This window comes from Equus caballus, chromosome 3 (assembly GCF_041296265.1).
Source record: "Equus caballus isolate H_3958 breed thoroughbred chromosome 3, TB-T2T, whole genome shotgun sequence".
Lineage (NCBI taxonomy): Eukaryota > Metazoa > Chordata > Mammalia > Perissodactyla > Equidae > Equus > Equus caballus.
The window spans coordinates 118,383,210-118,396,443 of record NC_091686.1 but is presented as its reverse complement, the minus strand read 5'-3'; the positions used below and the strand labels follow the sequence as shown (position 1 = coordinate 118,396,443).

The window sequence follows — 13,234 nt, the reverse complement described above, 5'->3', positions numbered from 1 at the left end:
GTCCTGGGTTTTTTAGTTATAATCAGTGGGAGAAATAGGGTGGAGTGTGCTTATTTCATCCGAGCCAGAATCAGAAGCTGGAAGAGTTACTTTTCTTTCAGTGAAGCTGAAAAGAGGAAACGTCAACTTCCATAGCTTGGGAATGAAAGGATAGGGACAATAGTAAGACTAGGGCCTAATCCCTAATCCCTGGGCAGGAACTGGAACAGGAGGCCTGCTAATTTGAGTAGAGAGTCCTTTAGGGCCATGAACGGGTACAGGACACTATCAGTGGTTAGTACCATTCAGAAGGCACCAGAGCCTGTGCAGCAGGGCCCACGGAGATGTCTGTCTCTCTGACTCACCACTCTCCATCATCTTTCAGCATCTGAAACACAGCTCTTTCCATGGAGATTCACTGCAGTGGATATTAGAGCATGGACAAAGGCTTCGGAATTGATTTAATGTAAAGTGAAAAAAATAGGAGATAAAGGACAAGATAGTTGTAAATTGCGTTTTACGTATTCTGTGATTATAACAGGTTAAATAATGGGCCAGAAATGGACAGAGATGTGTAAAATTTGAAAGGATAGTGTCAGAGAAATTGAAGCATATGAAATTATGAGTGTCTTATTATTTTTTAAAAATTTACTTAATGTTGTTCTAACTTTTCAAATGTAGTAACGTACAATTCCAGTCCTATTGCCTGATGGTCATGTCGTTTCCCCTTCCACTTCTGTACTTATTTTGGAAAGCTTTCTTGATTCTCCTCTCTCACCCCAACCTCAGACTAGGTGGCCCTGTTACATGTTCCTATAACGCCATGTCCCCCCGGCCCCGGCACTGATTTCACTTTCTCGTTAATGCTTCTTTGATGTTCACTCTTCTGTGGTGGACACGAGCTAAGGCAGCCAAGGGCAGTGGACTGTTGCTCACTGCTGTATTCCCAGTGCCCACCTCATGCCTGGTCCATGGTAGGCACCTAGTAAATATTTAGTGACTAAACACTCAAGTCTGCAAATGAAAGAGAACACTCAAAAGCTCCTATTTCTTTTTATACTTTATTTGGCCTTTTTGGTCTCAGGTACTTCTTGTACTCACATTTCACTTTCTCACCATATTGACAAACACTGTCCAAATTTTTCAGCCAAACCAAAGCTGGATGCTATGGTGTACTGAACTGGCAATCAACCAAAGGAGAAGACCAGTGATGAAAAAATATTCAGTAGGAGAGGAAAATCAGAACTCAGATTTTGGCACGGCTGCCTTTGTCCAGAATGGTCAGAAAAAAACGAAGGGATTCCAGTGGGGTTGCTAGGTCCAGAGCCTTTCCCCTCCCCTCTGGCTCCACTCCTACTGCGACATGCTAAATTCAAACACACAGGTGCTAATTCACATGCACTTTCATCTACATATGGGCACTTATGTTTGTTTCATTCTGGAGGCAAGTGTAGGGCATCACCCAACCCACAAGGCAGGCATTATCACGGCACGCTGCAAGTTGTTCCGACCCAAACAACCCTAGAACATAAGGGTTGGAAGAGTCCTTAAACATATCTACTCCTAGCAACTTCTTCCAACATTGACACAGATTTCCCTAACAACAACAGTCAAGACAAGCAATCACTCAACCTTTGCTTGAGCACTGTGAGTAATGGAGAACTCACTGTCTGTGATGGTTAATTTTACACGTTAACTTGACTGGGTCATGGGTGCAAACAGTGAAAGGGAGTTACTGTGCCGGCTGGGGCGAGTGATCCTAACTACCAAGGGGAAATTGGCTGCTACTCCACAATGGCGGGAAGGGAGAGTGTGTCTGGGACACAGGAGATCCCTTTGGGCGTCTCTCAGTATCACCATGCCCTGTGATTAAAGGAAATGGAAAACTACAACAATCTAATTCAGGCAGGACTACTAACAGCCCAGACCCTTCAAGAATGGTTTTGGTCACTCCACCAGGTAAAGAACCATGACCAGCTGAGGTGCTTGCTGAAGGCAAAAGGAACGCAGAGTGGCTAGTGGAAGAAGGTGTTTATCAACACCAGCTATGACCACATGACCACTTATAGAAATGAGGACTGTAATTGTCCTGAGGATTTCCTCCTTATTTTGTTATGAATACTTTGTGTATCTGTTTGTCTATCTAACAATATCTTTGTTTTCTTTCCTCTTTTATTCCCTTACCATGTAACACAAGATGTGTTGATTTTAGGTCATAAAATTCAAGTTTGTTAATTTTACATCATAGTACTTAAGTTATGGGATATCAAGGAGAAGAGAACCTCACTCAAGGACTTTATCTCCTTTTGGGGGAAGGGGCTAATATGTTTTCAGTTGTAGGCAGGATAGTTGTATCACGTTAGGTGGAGTTACGACCTCATTATTGTCTTTATTTGAAGATTAAGTATGATTTAAGGAGATGTATATAGGTGCCAAGTCGACAAGGGGTGGACTTGTGACGCTTAATTTTATGTGCCAACTTGACTGGACCATGGGATGTCCAGACAGCTGGTTAAACACCACTTTGGGGCAGGTCTGTGAGGGTTCCTGTGGATGAGATTAGCATTTGAATTTGTAGACTGAGTAAAGCAGATTGCTCTCTGCAATGTGGGTGGGCCTCATCCAACCCGTTGAGGGCCTGAAGAGAAAACTGGCAGAGGAGGGAAGATTTGCCCTCAGCCTGCCCGCTTGAGCTGGGACATCGCTTTTCTTTTGCCCTGCGACTGGAACTTACACCATCAGGCTCCTGGTTCTCAGGCCTTTGGACCTGGACAAGAGCTCACACCACTGGGTCTCCTGATTCTCAGGCCTCCAGCCTTCCTGCATCTCCAGCATGCAGATGGCAGATTGTGGGCCTTCTCAGCCTCCATAATCACATGAGCCAATTCCTCACAACAAATTATACATATTCTTTTCCTCTGGAGAACCACAATACACTATCTTTCGCATAAATCTCCTCCATGATTGGCAAACATGGGGTGCCTCTGTGACATTCCCACTCTTGCACCTGTGGCAGACATCACCAATCAGTCACAATGTGCTTCCTCTCCAAGTCTAGGTTTAGCTTCAGAGCTTAATACTCTTATTCTTAATATTGTTTTTTCAAATGATCAGAGTTTGATTTGCAGTCCCTGGCCCTGCTCCTGGAAAGTGACTTCATACCTCTGCCTCTCCAGGTTTTCCACATATTGACCCGCTCTATGCCTTTTACGACACATCTGATACTCTCATGTGAAGATGTTGTGGGGCTGGAGGTCTTGAGCCCCACGGGCACATAGCCCGGGAAAGGCAGAACCTGGAGGACGGTGGGTTGGTTTCAGGCCCTCCTGAGCCTGAGATCCAAAAGGCAGAGCCAAAGATTGGAAACAGGCATTTATTAGGAGATGGGGGAGTCTCCCCACTGAATTCTGAAACCTTCATCCAGGACCAAAGCCAGGGGTCCACTGAGGCTTCAGGATCCAGGTCAAGGGCAGCTCAAGGCTACTTATGAGAAGGGCTGAGACTAGGGTTCAGCCTGTGAGTTCCAGTCCGTCAGGCCTTCGGTCAAGCCATACTGTTCTCCTTCGAGAAAGCATTCAAATTCTATTTCTCCAATTTCATTTTGAAGCCATAGGCCAAGTCATGAAGAAGGCAGGTGACCTATACAGAAGAATGTTGGGTCTGCCAAAACATGGGGTAATTCTTTCCAGCTTCCTGAAAGCCCAAATGGTTGCAGGGTTAGATTAGCAAAGGCTTATTTTTAAACACTTAAAAATGTTAAATTCAGAGGAAATCTTTGGTTTCCTGAAGCGGTGCGATCATCCATCTACACAACCCCGTTTTTGACGTAGCTGTCCAGGGTGGAGGAGTCCGGTTCAGGCTTCCCAATCATCTTGTCGTCAGTTACAGCTAAGTCGATCTTCTCCTCTGGTGGGAATGCCTTGTTCCTTTTGGCGAATGCCTGGCTGATTTCTGCATAGGTTCTGTTTTTGGTCTCAGGGAGGACGAAATAGAAATAGACAGCACCTGTGAGGCAGATTGCAGCAAAGACCAGGAAACAGTAGGTGTCCAGACTTTTCTGTGGAAAGGCAGAGATAAAAAACATCAAATAGACAGTCACAAACCCGGCTGCAAAATCATTTCTGGATAGATTTTTTTTTTATAGATCCCAATTCATGTATCAATATTCCTGGATAAAACACCACATGTGTGATGCTGCATCCATAGGCAAATGTGCCTTATAAACGTCTAGATAAGATGCTCTCACAGGAGGCAGGAATAAATCAACTTCAAACCCTGGCAAAGATGAGGAAATGGCAGTCTTTATTTTTCTTGAAAACTAGGCATATAAGAATTAATCCTGAAAGCAAAATGTAATACTTGCTGAACATTATCTTAAGTTCATATTTACCATTAACCACATTCTCCTTCTCCCCCACAATATACACTTGAGAAAAGTATGTCAAAAGGGGAGCGAAATTCCCTAGTTCAAAAGAAAATTATGGAGCATAGACTAGGCCAAGATAATACCATTTTTCCTACTACGCAAAAGATACTCACTAACTGACACTCGGATATAGCCGTGTACAAATAAGAGACATGAAAGAAGAGAAACGTAGAATGCAATCACTCTGTTTCATGTGTCCTGATTACGACACCTAATGCCTGGACTAGAATGACTGCCAACTGCACTAGACCTTGAGCTTCTCAGTGACTCAGGCAGCAGCTATGGGGCCTCGCACAGAGCCTGGCAGTTGCTCACTAAATGTTTGTTAAATAGAAGACTTTACGGCTTCCAGTCGTTAGGACTGCGGCTTTTTCACACAACAAATGTCTGTTGATTCAAAGATAAGGTGACCCTGTTTTTGAATGATACTTTACAGGAAGCAATATCTTGACTTCAGTCAATTCCATGCTATTCTTTGATTTGACATTTATTTTTGGAGTATAACATAGTACTTAAGAGCTTGATGTCTGCATCACATCTCAGATCCACCATTCACTGAATCTGAGGCTCTTTGGGCGTCAGTTTCCATAGCGGCAAAATGAGGATAATAATGGTACTTATGGGGTTGTTGGAAGGATTAAGCGGGATACTACCTTTAAAGCCCATAGAACAGTTCTGGATGTAGTAAATGTCCCACACCTGGGAGATCTTAGCTCTGAGGGTAGGTACCTTCCCCTTGTCCACAGATTCCATGAGCAGCACAGAGAAGGCAGAGTGTGGGCTCTGCAGTCAGTTGGGTAAGTTTCAAATCCTGGCTCCATTATTTACATGCTGTGCCAACACTTAAGATGTGCCATTTTGGGACAGAACTTGAATCCACTGATTGAAGTTTCCTCATTTCTGCCACAGTGATACAGACCACATATCGTTTGGGAGATTAAATGAGATATGTCCAACATGGCATTCAATATCCCCATTGCATGCTGAATGGGCATCTGACTTATCAAGTCCCAAAGGGAGCCTCAGAAACTGCTCCTGCTCTGGTCTTCCCCATCTCGGCTGATGGCACCTCCATCCTTCTATTTGCTTAGGCCAACCAAACACTCAGAGGCAGAGCTGGCCCCTCTTTCTCTCTCCCATCCACATCTTATCAATCAGGAAGTCATGTTGGCTGTGTCTTGAAATATATTCTGGATCCTAGTGCTTGTCACCACTTCTACTGCTACCATTTTGGGGCAAGCCACCATCATTTCTTGCTCAGATTATTGCAATAGCTTTTCAACTTATTTCCCTACTTCTCCCCTGCCCCTTAAGATTCTTCTCAAGAGAGAAGCCGGAGTGATCCTGCTAAGCCAAAGGACAGGGCAGGAGCTGTTATTTTTCTTGTGTTACCAGAACCCAAAAGAGTGCTTGACACATAGGAGGCACTCAACAAATGTTTATTGAATGCATGAGTGAACTGAGGCTCAGAGAGGCTCCCTCCCCACCCAGGCTGCACCTGCAGCTGTCTGGGACTTCTCTGCCACCTTCAGGGCTGCCACCTGCTTGGCTTCCTTTCCCAAGACTCGATCAGTGGCACTAGGATTTTTCTCACAATTTCATGGAACTGCGTTAAGAACCCTGTGGCTATTACAGTCATCCTGGGAAAGGACACTTGCCCCCCTCAGGAGTTTCAGGGGGCAAAGGTATGGGGAGGCCAGGTGAGAGGGCCCGCCTCCTGGGCACAGGCTCCTCCCCACTGGCCCCAGATGAAAAGTCCAGCTGGCTCTCCTTCCCCTTCAGTGACCACTCTTATGGAGGGATGGAGCCTGCAGCAGACACACACTCATACAGGTAGAATTCCAGAATTCTAGAATTCCATAATCCTGGAACCGGCTCTGCAGACACGTGCTCCTGAATAAGGGGTGTTGGTGAGGCCGGCTTATGAAGTGAGAGGAGAGAAGGAACTCCTCAAAGTGAGCATCTTTTATAAGTGTGCTCATTCCTGCAATGGGGAAACAGGCCCATTTGGTCCCTCTTTACAGAGGAGGAAATCAAGGTAGAGGGGGTCATGCTGCTTGCCCAGGGTCACACTGCTAGGACGAGCGGGGCTGGAATAGGGTTTGGGCTGGGGGACAGGAAGGGCCAGCCTAATGCTGACAGTGGCACTGATTATTGATCTCTCAGTCAGCTGGGACCGTTGACTGGTTTAACGTTGGCACCAGCCCTGTGGCACTGCTCCTATCTTACAGACGAGGAGACTGAGGGGGGAAGTTGTCAGTCCAGCGCTTTTGGCCCGAGAGGCAAAGCTGATTCAAGTCTGGCAGTCTAAGCCCAGAGCAATGTGTGTCACACTGTGCTCATGGCTCAGAAAGTAAGGACGGGAGAGAGGACAAGGAGACACCTGGCTGAAGAATCAACGGGGGAAAAACCCTCAGGCCACGCCAAGCCCCGATGTTCAAACAGAAGGTCCTGCCAGCGCTGGAGCAGGGCTGAGAGCACTGCATGGATGCAGGGAGCCACATGGCTGGGAGCTGGAATTCACTGTGTGCCTGGCAGCCAAGGGACATTTGCTAGTATCTGACCTAAATGATTCCATGCCGGCAATCATGCAACAACCTGGCATTACTGCAAGTACGTGATTGCATATAATCTGGGAAGAGAAATGCACTTATGAAGCACCTCCTGAGTGCCAGCAATATTACAGACATTATCTCATCTGACGCCCACAGCCCACACTGTGATACAGCCATGTTTATTTCCATTAAAAAAAAAAAAGAAATTGAGGATTAGAGAGGTTCTGAAACAGGTCCAAGGCCACGAAGGGATAAATGAGTCAGGACTCACACTGAAGTCGGCCTGACGGGGAGCTCGCCCTCTCTCCATTATTTATCACGCCTCCCTCGCTGTTGTGTGTGAGCGCTGGGGAGTGAAAGGGTACTGGGATCCTACAGTGTCCCCGCCCGCAGCTGGGAAGTAGGTCTTCTTAACCTCCTCTCCCAGGTGAGGAAATGGAGGTCAGAAGAGGTGAGGGATTGGCCTGCAGTCAGCCAGCTGGTGACGGCTGCCCCTGGATTTGAACCCAGGTCGGCCTGACCCGGAGGTCACTGTCTCTCTCTGTCTGCCTTCCTTGGGCAACTTCATTAGATGCAATCTGTCCGGCAAAATGCCGGGCACAGAGAATGTCCTTTTTTCCTGTCTCCTCCTTTACCTCAAAACAGCTCAGAATCCGCTTTGTGCCCCGCTGCTCCTGAGAGGTTACTCCACCACGCCTGAGTTACTGCCGGTGTGGGAGGGTCTGTCCGGTGCCCCCTGAGCGAGGAGTTGAGAGGCAGCCTGTCTGCAGTGGGAAGCACGCTGCCGAAGAATCGACAGACCTCCATTCCAGACCCCACTCCACCAAATACCCAGCCCCTCCCGTGACCCCGGGAAGCGCCCACAGCCCGTCTGGGCCTTATTTTCCCTGTTCATAAAACAGACTTAACCACATTCAAGGTTTTCCGTAAAACACTTTCACATTCATAAAGCTTAGTCCATAAGTGAGAAAATCGATAAAATCTGGCTACTTGAAACTCAGAGCGTCTATTCCTCAAAAGGCACCATCAAGAGAGTACAAGAACCACAGACGGAGGGAAGGTGTTGTGACACACAGCTAAGAATGAATACCCAAATTAACAAGACAACTCTTAGGAGCCCATAAGAAAAAGATGGCCTGACAGATAAAAGGGCGGAGGGGATGAACACACATTTCACGGAAGAGCAAATACAAATAGCAAACACGCTGATGGAAAGCTGCTCGTTGTTCTTAGCAATTCAGGATAGCACAAGTTAAAACTGTAATGTATACCGTTTCACACCTATCAGGTGAGCAAAAATGTAAAAAGCCCAACGATGCAACACGAAGTGTTGATGAGCAATACGAATTCTCATACCTGTGGGTGACACCGTAAAGAGCTGTAATGACTTTGGAGAACACCTTGGCACTACCGAGTCCAGGGGAAGTTGTGCGTGCTATGACCCAGCAATGACACTCCGGGTACGTATGTTCCAGAGCAATGCCGTTTGAATTGAAATTAATTAAAAGTTCAGTTCCTCAGCTGCACGAGCCACATTTGGGGCGCTCAACAGTCCCGCCCGGCTAGTGGCTTCCTCACTGCACGGTGGACAGCCAGCACTCCCGTCGGCACAGAAGCTCTTGCACGCTGTCCTGGGATGTTCACGGTAACGCTGTTTGTAGAGCGAGCAAATGGGAAACGACTCACATGCTCACGGGGAGGAGAAGGGATAAATAAATCGGGGTCCACGCAGACAAAGGACTACCACAGAGCAGTGAAAACCAATGGCCCATAGCTACGCATCTCAACACGGATAGCGCTCAAGAAGACATGAAGAGTAAAGAACAAGGCCCAGAAAAATACCTTCACGATGATTCTCTCTATATAAACACAAAAAGCAGACAAAGCAAAACACTAGATTGTTCAGGGGAGCATCAATATGAGTGTGAAACTGTAAAGAAAACCAATAGAACGATTAGTACAGAATCCTTGCTCCTGGTTCCCTGGGGTCAGGGCGAGGCCCCCCGGGCCTTCCAAAGGCTTAGGCTGGCTGAGGAGGTACACCGATTACCTTCCTACTATTTTTATATATCATGTATTCTATAATTACAAGAATAAAATTATTCTCTTTGTATAGATGATGCATTTCATACTCTTTTGCATATAACGTATTTCATAATTATAATAAAAATTTATATATGTATATACCATGTATTATAGTATATATGAAGGAGCCTGAAATCAAGCAGGAATTCACTCCTGGTGAACAAGTATTGAATGGAATTTTACCAAGAAGAAAGCTATAAGGCTGGGGGCAAATATAAAACTTCAATTTGAAAAAATCCCCCAGGCCACAGGGCTCACCCCGCAAGTGGTTTAGCTGTGGAACAGTCTAGAGGGCGGAGGCAGGCAGCTGGCCCTCTGATCCCCCAGGACCCCAGAGGGAAGGGAAGTAGGAGAGACAGCCTAGCACCTCATCAGGTGTAGGTGCTGGGCCCTCTCACCCGGCGAACACCCCTTCTCCATCTTACATAAAAGCTATTGGCTAGAGTTACTCCACTTCTCTAAATATACCTTCTGTGTTATTAGAAATGGTCATGAAAATGCTCATATTCTCTGATACAGAGAAAAAAATTTCTTTTGAGAATGCACTATACTGCCAAATAATGCTAAAAATATAAGGCAATTTTGCCAAAGTGCTATTTTTAGGAAAAACGTCCTTGATATTAAAGAGAAATCTCAGCTTTCTTCTACTCCCGTTTATCAGAATCATGTGAAAACGCAGCAGCTCTTTAAAGCCAGCAACTTCCTCAAATGAGGAGAGCAGACGCACAGCACGTTGCTGGAACGATGCTGTGCGCTGTGACAAAGGAGCGCCTGCATCCCTTTCCAGATCAGCTGCGTAGATGTGCGGGGCACGGGCGCCGCCTGGAAGTCTACCCACAAAAAGCCACGCGCTCCAGAGGTAACAAAATTATAACCCTATGTAATTCTGGGTTAAATTTAGAAGTAGCCATTCAACCGGACTATCAACAGGAGAAAGCGTTCTGAGTTAGAGTGAGTAATCCTTGCAGTATGGGCCACGCCCCTGGGAGAACTGACCTCGTCGGCCTCCTTGCAGCAGGCAGCACATGTTCCCGTCAGCACTGACGCTCTCGAACACGGTACCGGGTTATTCACGGTGACGCTTTATACAGCAAGCAAACGAGAAGACTCGGATGCTCACGGAAAGAGCAAGGGTGGCCTCTTCCACGCTCTTGGAGGGAAAGAGGCTCTCTCGCCCTCTCCTTATAAGGCCGCTAGTCCTACTGGATTAGGACCCCATCCTTACGACCTCACTTAACCCTAATTACCCCTAAAAGCCCCATCTCCAAATATGGTCACGTTGGAGACTCAAAAAGTATCCTCTTCTATACTGAGAAAACTCTTTCATCCTCCACGCTAGGTCCAAACGAGTCTTCTCTGTGAGACCTTTACACGCACAAACCTCTCCTGGGCACGTCCCATATTTTCGAGTCGGCCGCATCCCAACTGTGATCTCCTTGAGATTGGGGGCACATGTCACTCCTCTCTGGGTCCCAAGAACCCACCACAGTGTCTGGCACAGACTTTCTTTTTTTCTTTTTAAGGTATATTTTTTGGTGAGGAAGATTGGCCCTGAGCTAACATCTGTTGTCAATCTTCCTCTTCGTTTTTTTTCTCCCCAAAGCCCTAGTATGTAGTTGTGTATCCTAGTTGCAGGTCATTCTAGTCCCTCTATGTGGGATGCTGTCACACCTTGACTTGATGAGCGGTGTAGGTCCATGCCACCAAAGCAGAGCACGTGAACTTAACCACTTGGCCACGGGCCAGCCCTCAGTCTGTTTTCTTACATGAGTTAACTGTAGCATGTGGAGAACAGCGCCTGGCACCCAGCATTACGTAAGTGTTGGCTCCTCTGCCTGTCTGTGCACAGGGTAGATGACAGCGTTTGAGGCTCGACTATGCCAGCTGAAAACCTGATCGTCACCTGGGACGACTCCTGTCCCCCCAGCGGTCGTGTGGGATCCAGCCACCAAGTCCTGGGCTGTTTCTTTCCTTATACAGGTCCCTAGTCTAGCCTCCCTTGGCACCTCCACTCTGGAAGTCTAGCCCAGGGCTCAGCAAACTTTTTCTACAAAGGGCCATTCGGTCTCTGTCAGGACCACTGGACTCTGCCCTCGCCGTGGGAAGGCAACTGAAGATGACAATACATAAATGAATGTGCATGACGGTGTTCCAATAAAACTTTATTTAAAAACATAATCCAGGTGGTGGGCCGCTTGTTGACCTCTGCCTCACCCAAGGGACCACTGCCTCTCACCTTATTAACTGGTGTCCCCCACCCAGGGGGCCTCTCCTCATTCTGTTCTTCACAGTGCACCTGAAGAGTCTTTCAGAAACAAACCTTGGGGGGCTGGCCCAGTGGCGTAGTGGTTAAGTTTCAGGCAGTCCACTTTCGCGCCCTGGGTTTGGGGATTTGTATCCTGGCCCTGATCTACACCACTGGTCAAGCAATGCTGTGGCAGTGACCCACATACAAGGTAGAGGAGGATTGGCATGGATGTTAGCTTGGGGCCAATCTTCCTCAAGCAAGAAGAAGAAGATTGGCAACAGGTGTTAGCTCAGGGCCAGTCCTCCTCACAAAAAAACCCACACAAACCAAAACAACATCCCTTGGTCATGCCAGCCCTCTGCTTAAAACTCCTCAGTCTCCTCCTGTTGCTCTTGGGATGAAGACCAACGTCCTTAGCTTGCCCTGAAAATTGATGAGGTCTCCTCCTCTCCACCACTCCTGCTCCCTGTGCTTCCTTCACATGGGCTCTTCCTCCCTCCCACCTCCCACCATGCTTCCTGCTGACTCAGGGCGTCTGCACTTGCTGTTCCCTCTTTCCCCGACTTTTCACCTTCTCAACTCCTGTTGTCTTTCTGATCTCTGCTCTCGTTCTCCAGGCAGTGTGCCCTGCACCCAGGCCCGGGCCCTCGATCATCATCTCTCCTAGGTCTGTCCACCTTCCTTCCATCTTGCAGAGTTAGGTGTGTGACTGCTTGATCAGTGACGGTCTCCTGCTGGACTGTGCTCTCAGGAGGGCAGGCGGTCATGTCTGGTTTTGCCCATCGCTGTGGCCCGGTGCATGGATGATAGCAGGTGTTCCATGGAGATTTACGGAACAAATGAATCACTCCGTCTCTAAGTTTCCCTCCTGTTATGAACTGCATTGTGTCCCCCCAAATTGACATGAAGAAGCCCTAATCTCCAATGTGACCATATTTAAAGACGGGGCTTTTAGGAGGTAATTAGGGTTAAATGAGGTCATAAGGATGGTCCTAATCTAACAGGACTAGTGGCCTTCTAAGAAGAGGAAGAGAGAGAGTGTCTTTCCCTCCAAGTGCACACCTCGAGGAAAGGCCATGTGAGGCCACAATGCAAAGGGCCACCTGCAAGCCAGGAAGAGGGCTTACGCCAGCAACCACCCCTGCTGCCATCTTGACCTCGCACTTCCGGCCTCCAGAACTGGGAGAAAATAAATTTCTGTTGTTTAAGCCCCCAGTCTATGACATTTTGTTAGGGCAATCTGAGCAGACCAAAATACCTCTAGCTCCAACAGCCTATCATTTTATGACTGCATAATTACCAAACCTGGATCTAGGCTGTGAAATAAAGGATATGCGGTTGAAACGGGCAAATTCAAATACTTTGCTATTGGAATGGACAAGTCAAGAAGAAAGGATATTTGAAATGATTTGTCTCTACAACAGACATGTGAGGAGGAGGTGGGCCAGCCTTTGGCCTGGGCTCTCCTGGGAGCACTGCCAATATTACTAATACTCATGTTTGTCCTCAGCCATATTTGTTGGGGATTCCGGGCCCAATACTGGGCGAAGTTCTCTGTACTCAGAGGAGTTTAGCAGCTTGCCCAGGGCCTCCTGTCTGGTTAGTGTTAGGCTGCAAATCCAAAGTCTATGATCTTAACCACTTGGCAAACTGGCTCCGGGTGGCCAGGCTTTGGCGTCGTGGCGCACCCAGTAAGTTATTACACATACGTCCAGGCCAGTTCCCTAGGCCACAGCTGGCTGATGGTGGGTGGTAAGCTTTATAGGTCTCTCAGGTCTGAAAACGCCCTCTCCCCTCTCTTATCCATGAAGGTACTGATTTCTAATTTCAGAATATTTTCCTCTCAAGGCTGAAGACAGTGCTCCTTACCCTCCGGGTAGAGTCTCGCTCAGGAGAAGTGTGATGTCATCTGATTGTCATTTCTTTTCAGGTTGTCTGCCT

General features: G+C 47.4%; 1 protein-coding gene across 13 annotated transcripts in view; it reads right to left on the bottom strand.

The window, feature by feature from the left end:
- Positions 1–1,026: 1,026 nt before the first annotated feature.
- SLC2A9 (solute carrier family 2 member 9) overlaps positions 1,027–13,234 on the bottom strand; it is a 225,401-nt gene continuing 213,193 nt past the window's right edge. For all 13 annotated transcript variants that reach the window (XR_011437222.1, XR_011437223.1, XR_011437224.1 and 10 more), the window contains one exon: positions 1,027–4,036. Coding sequence is in view for 9 of the 13 variants with exons in the window: in XM_023638351.2 (XP_023494119.1) it covers positions 3,785–4,036 (252 nt within the window). In the remaining 4 variants the exon portion in view is untranslated. The remainder of the gene's footprint in view (positions 4,037–13,234) is intronic.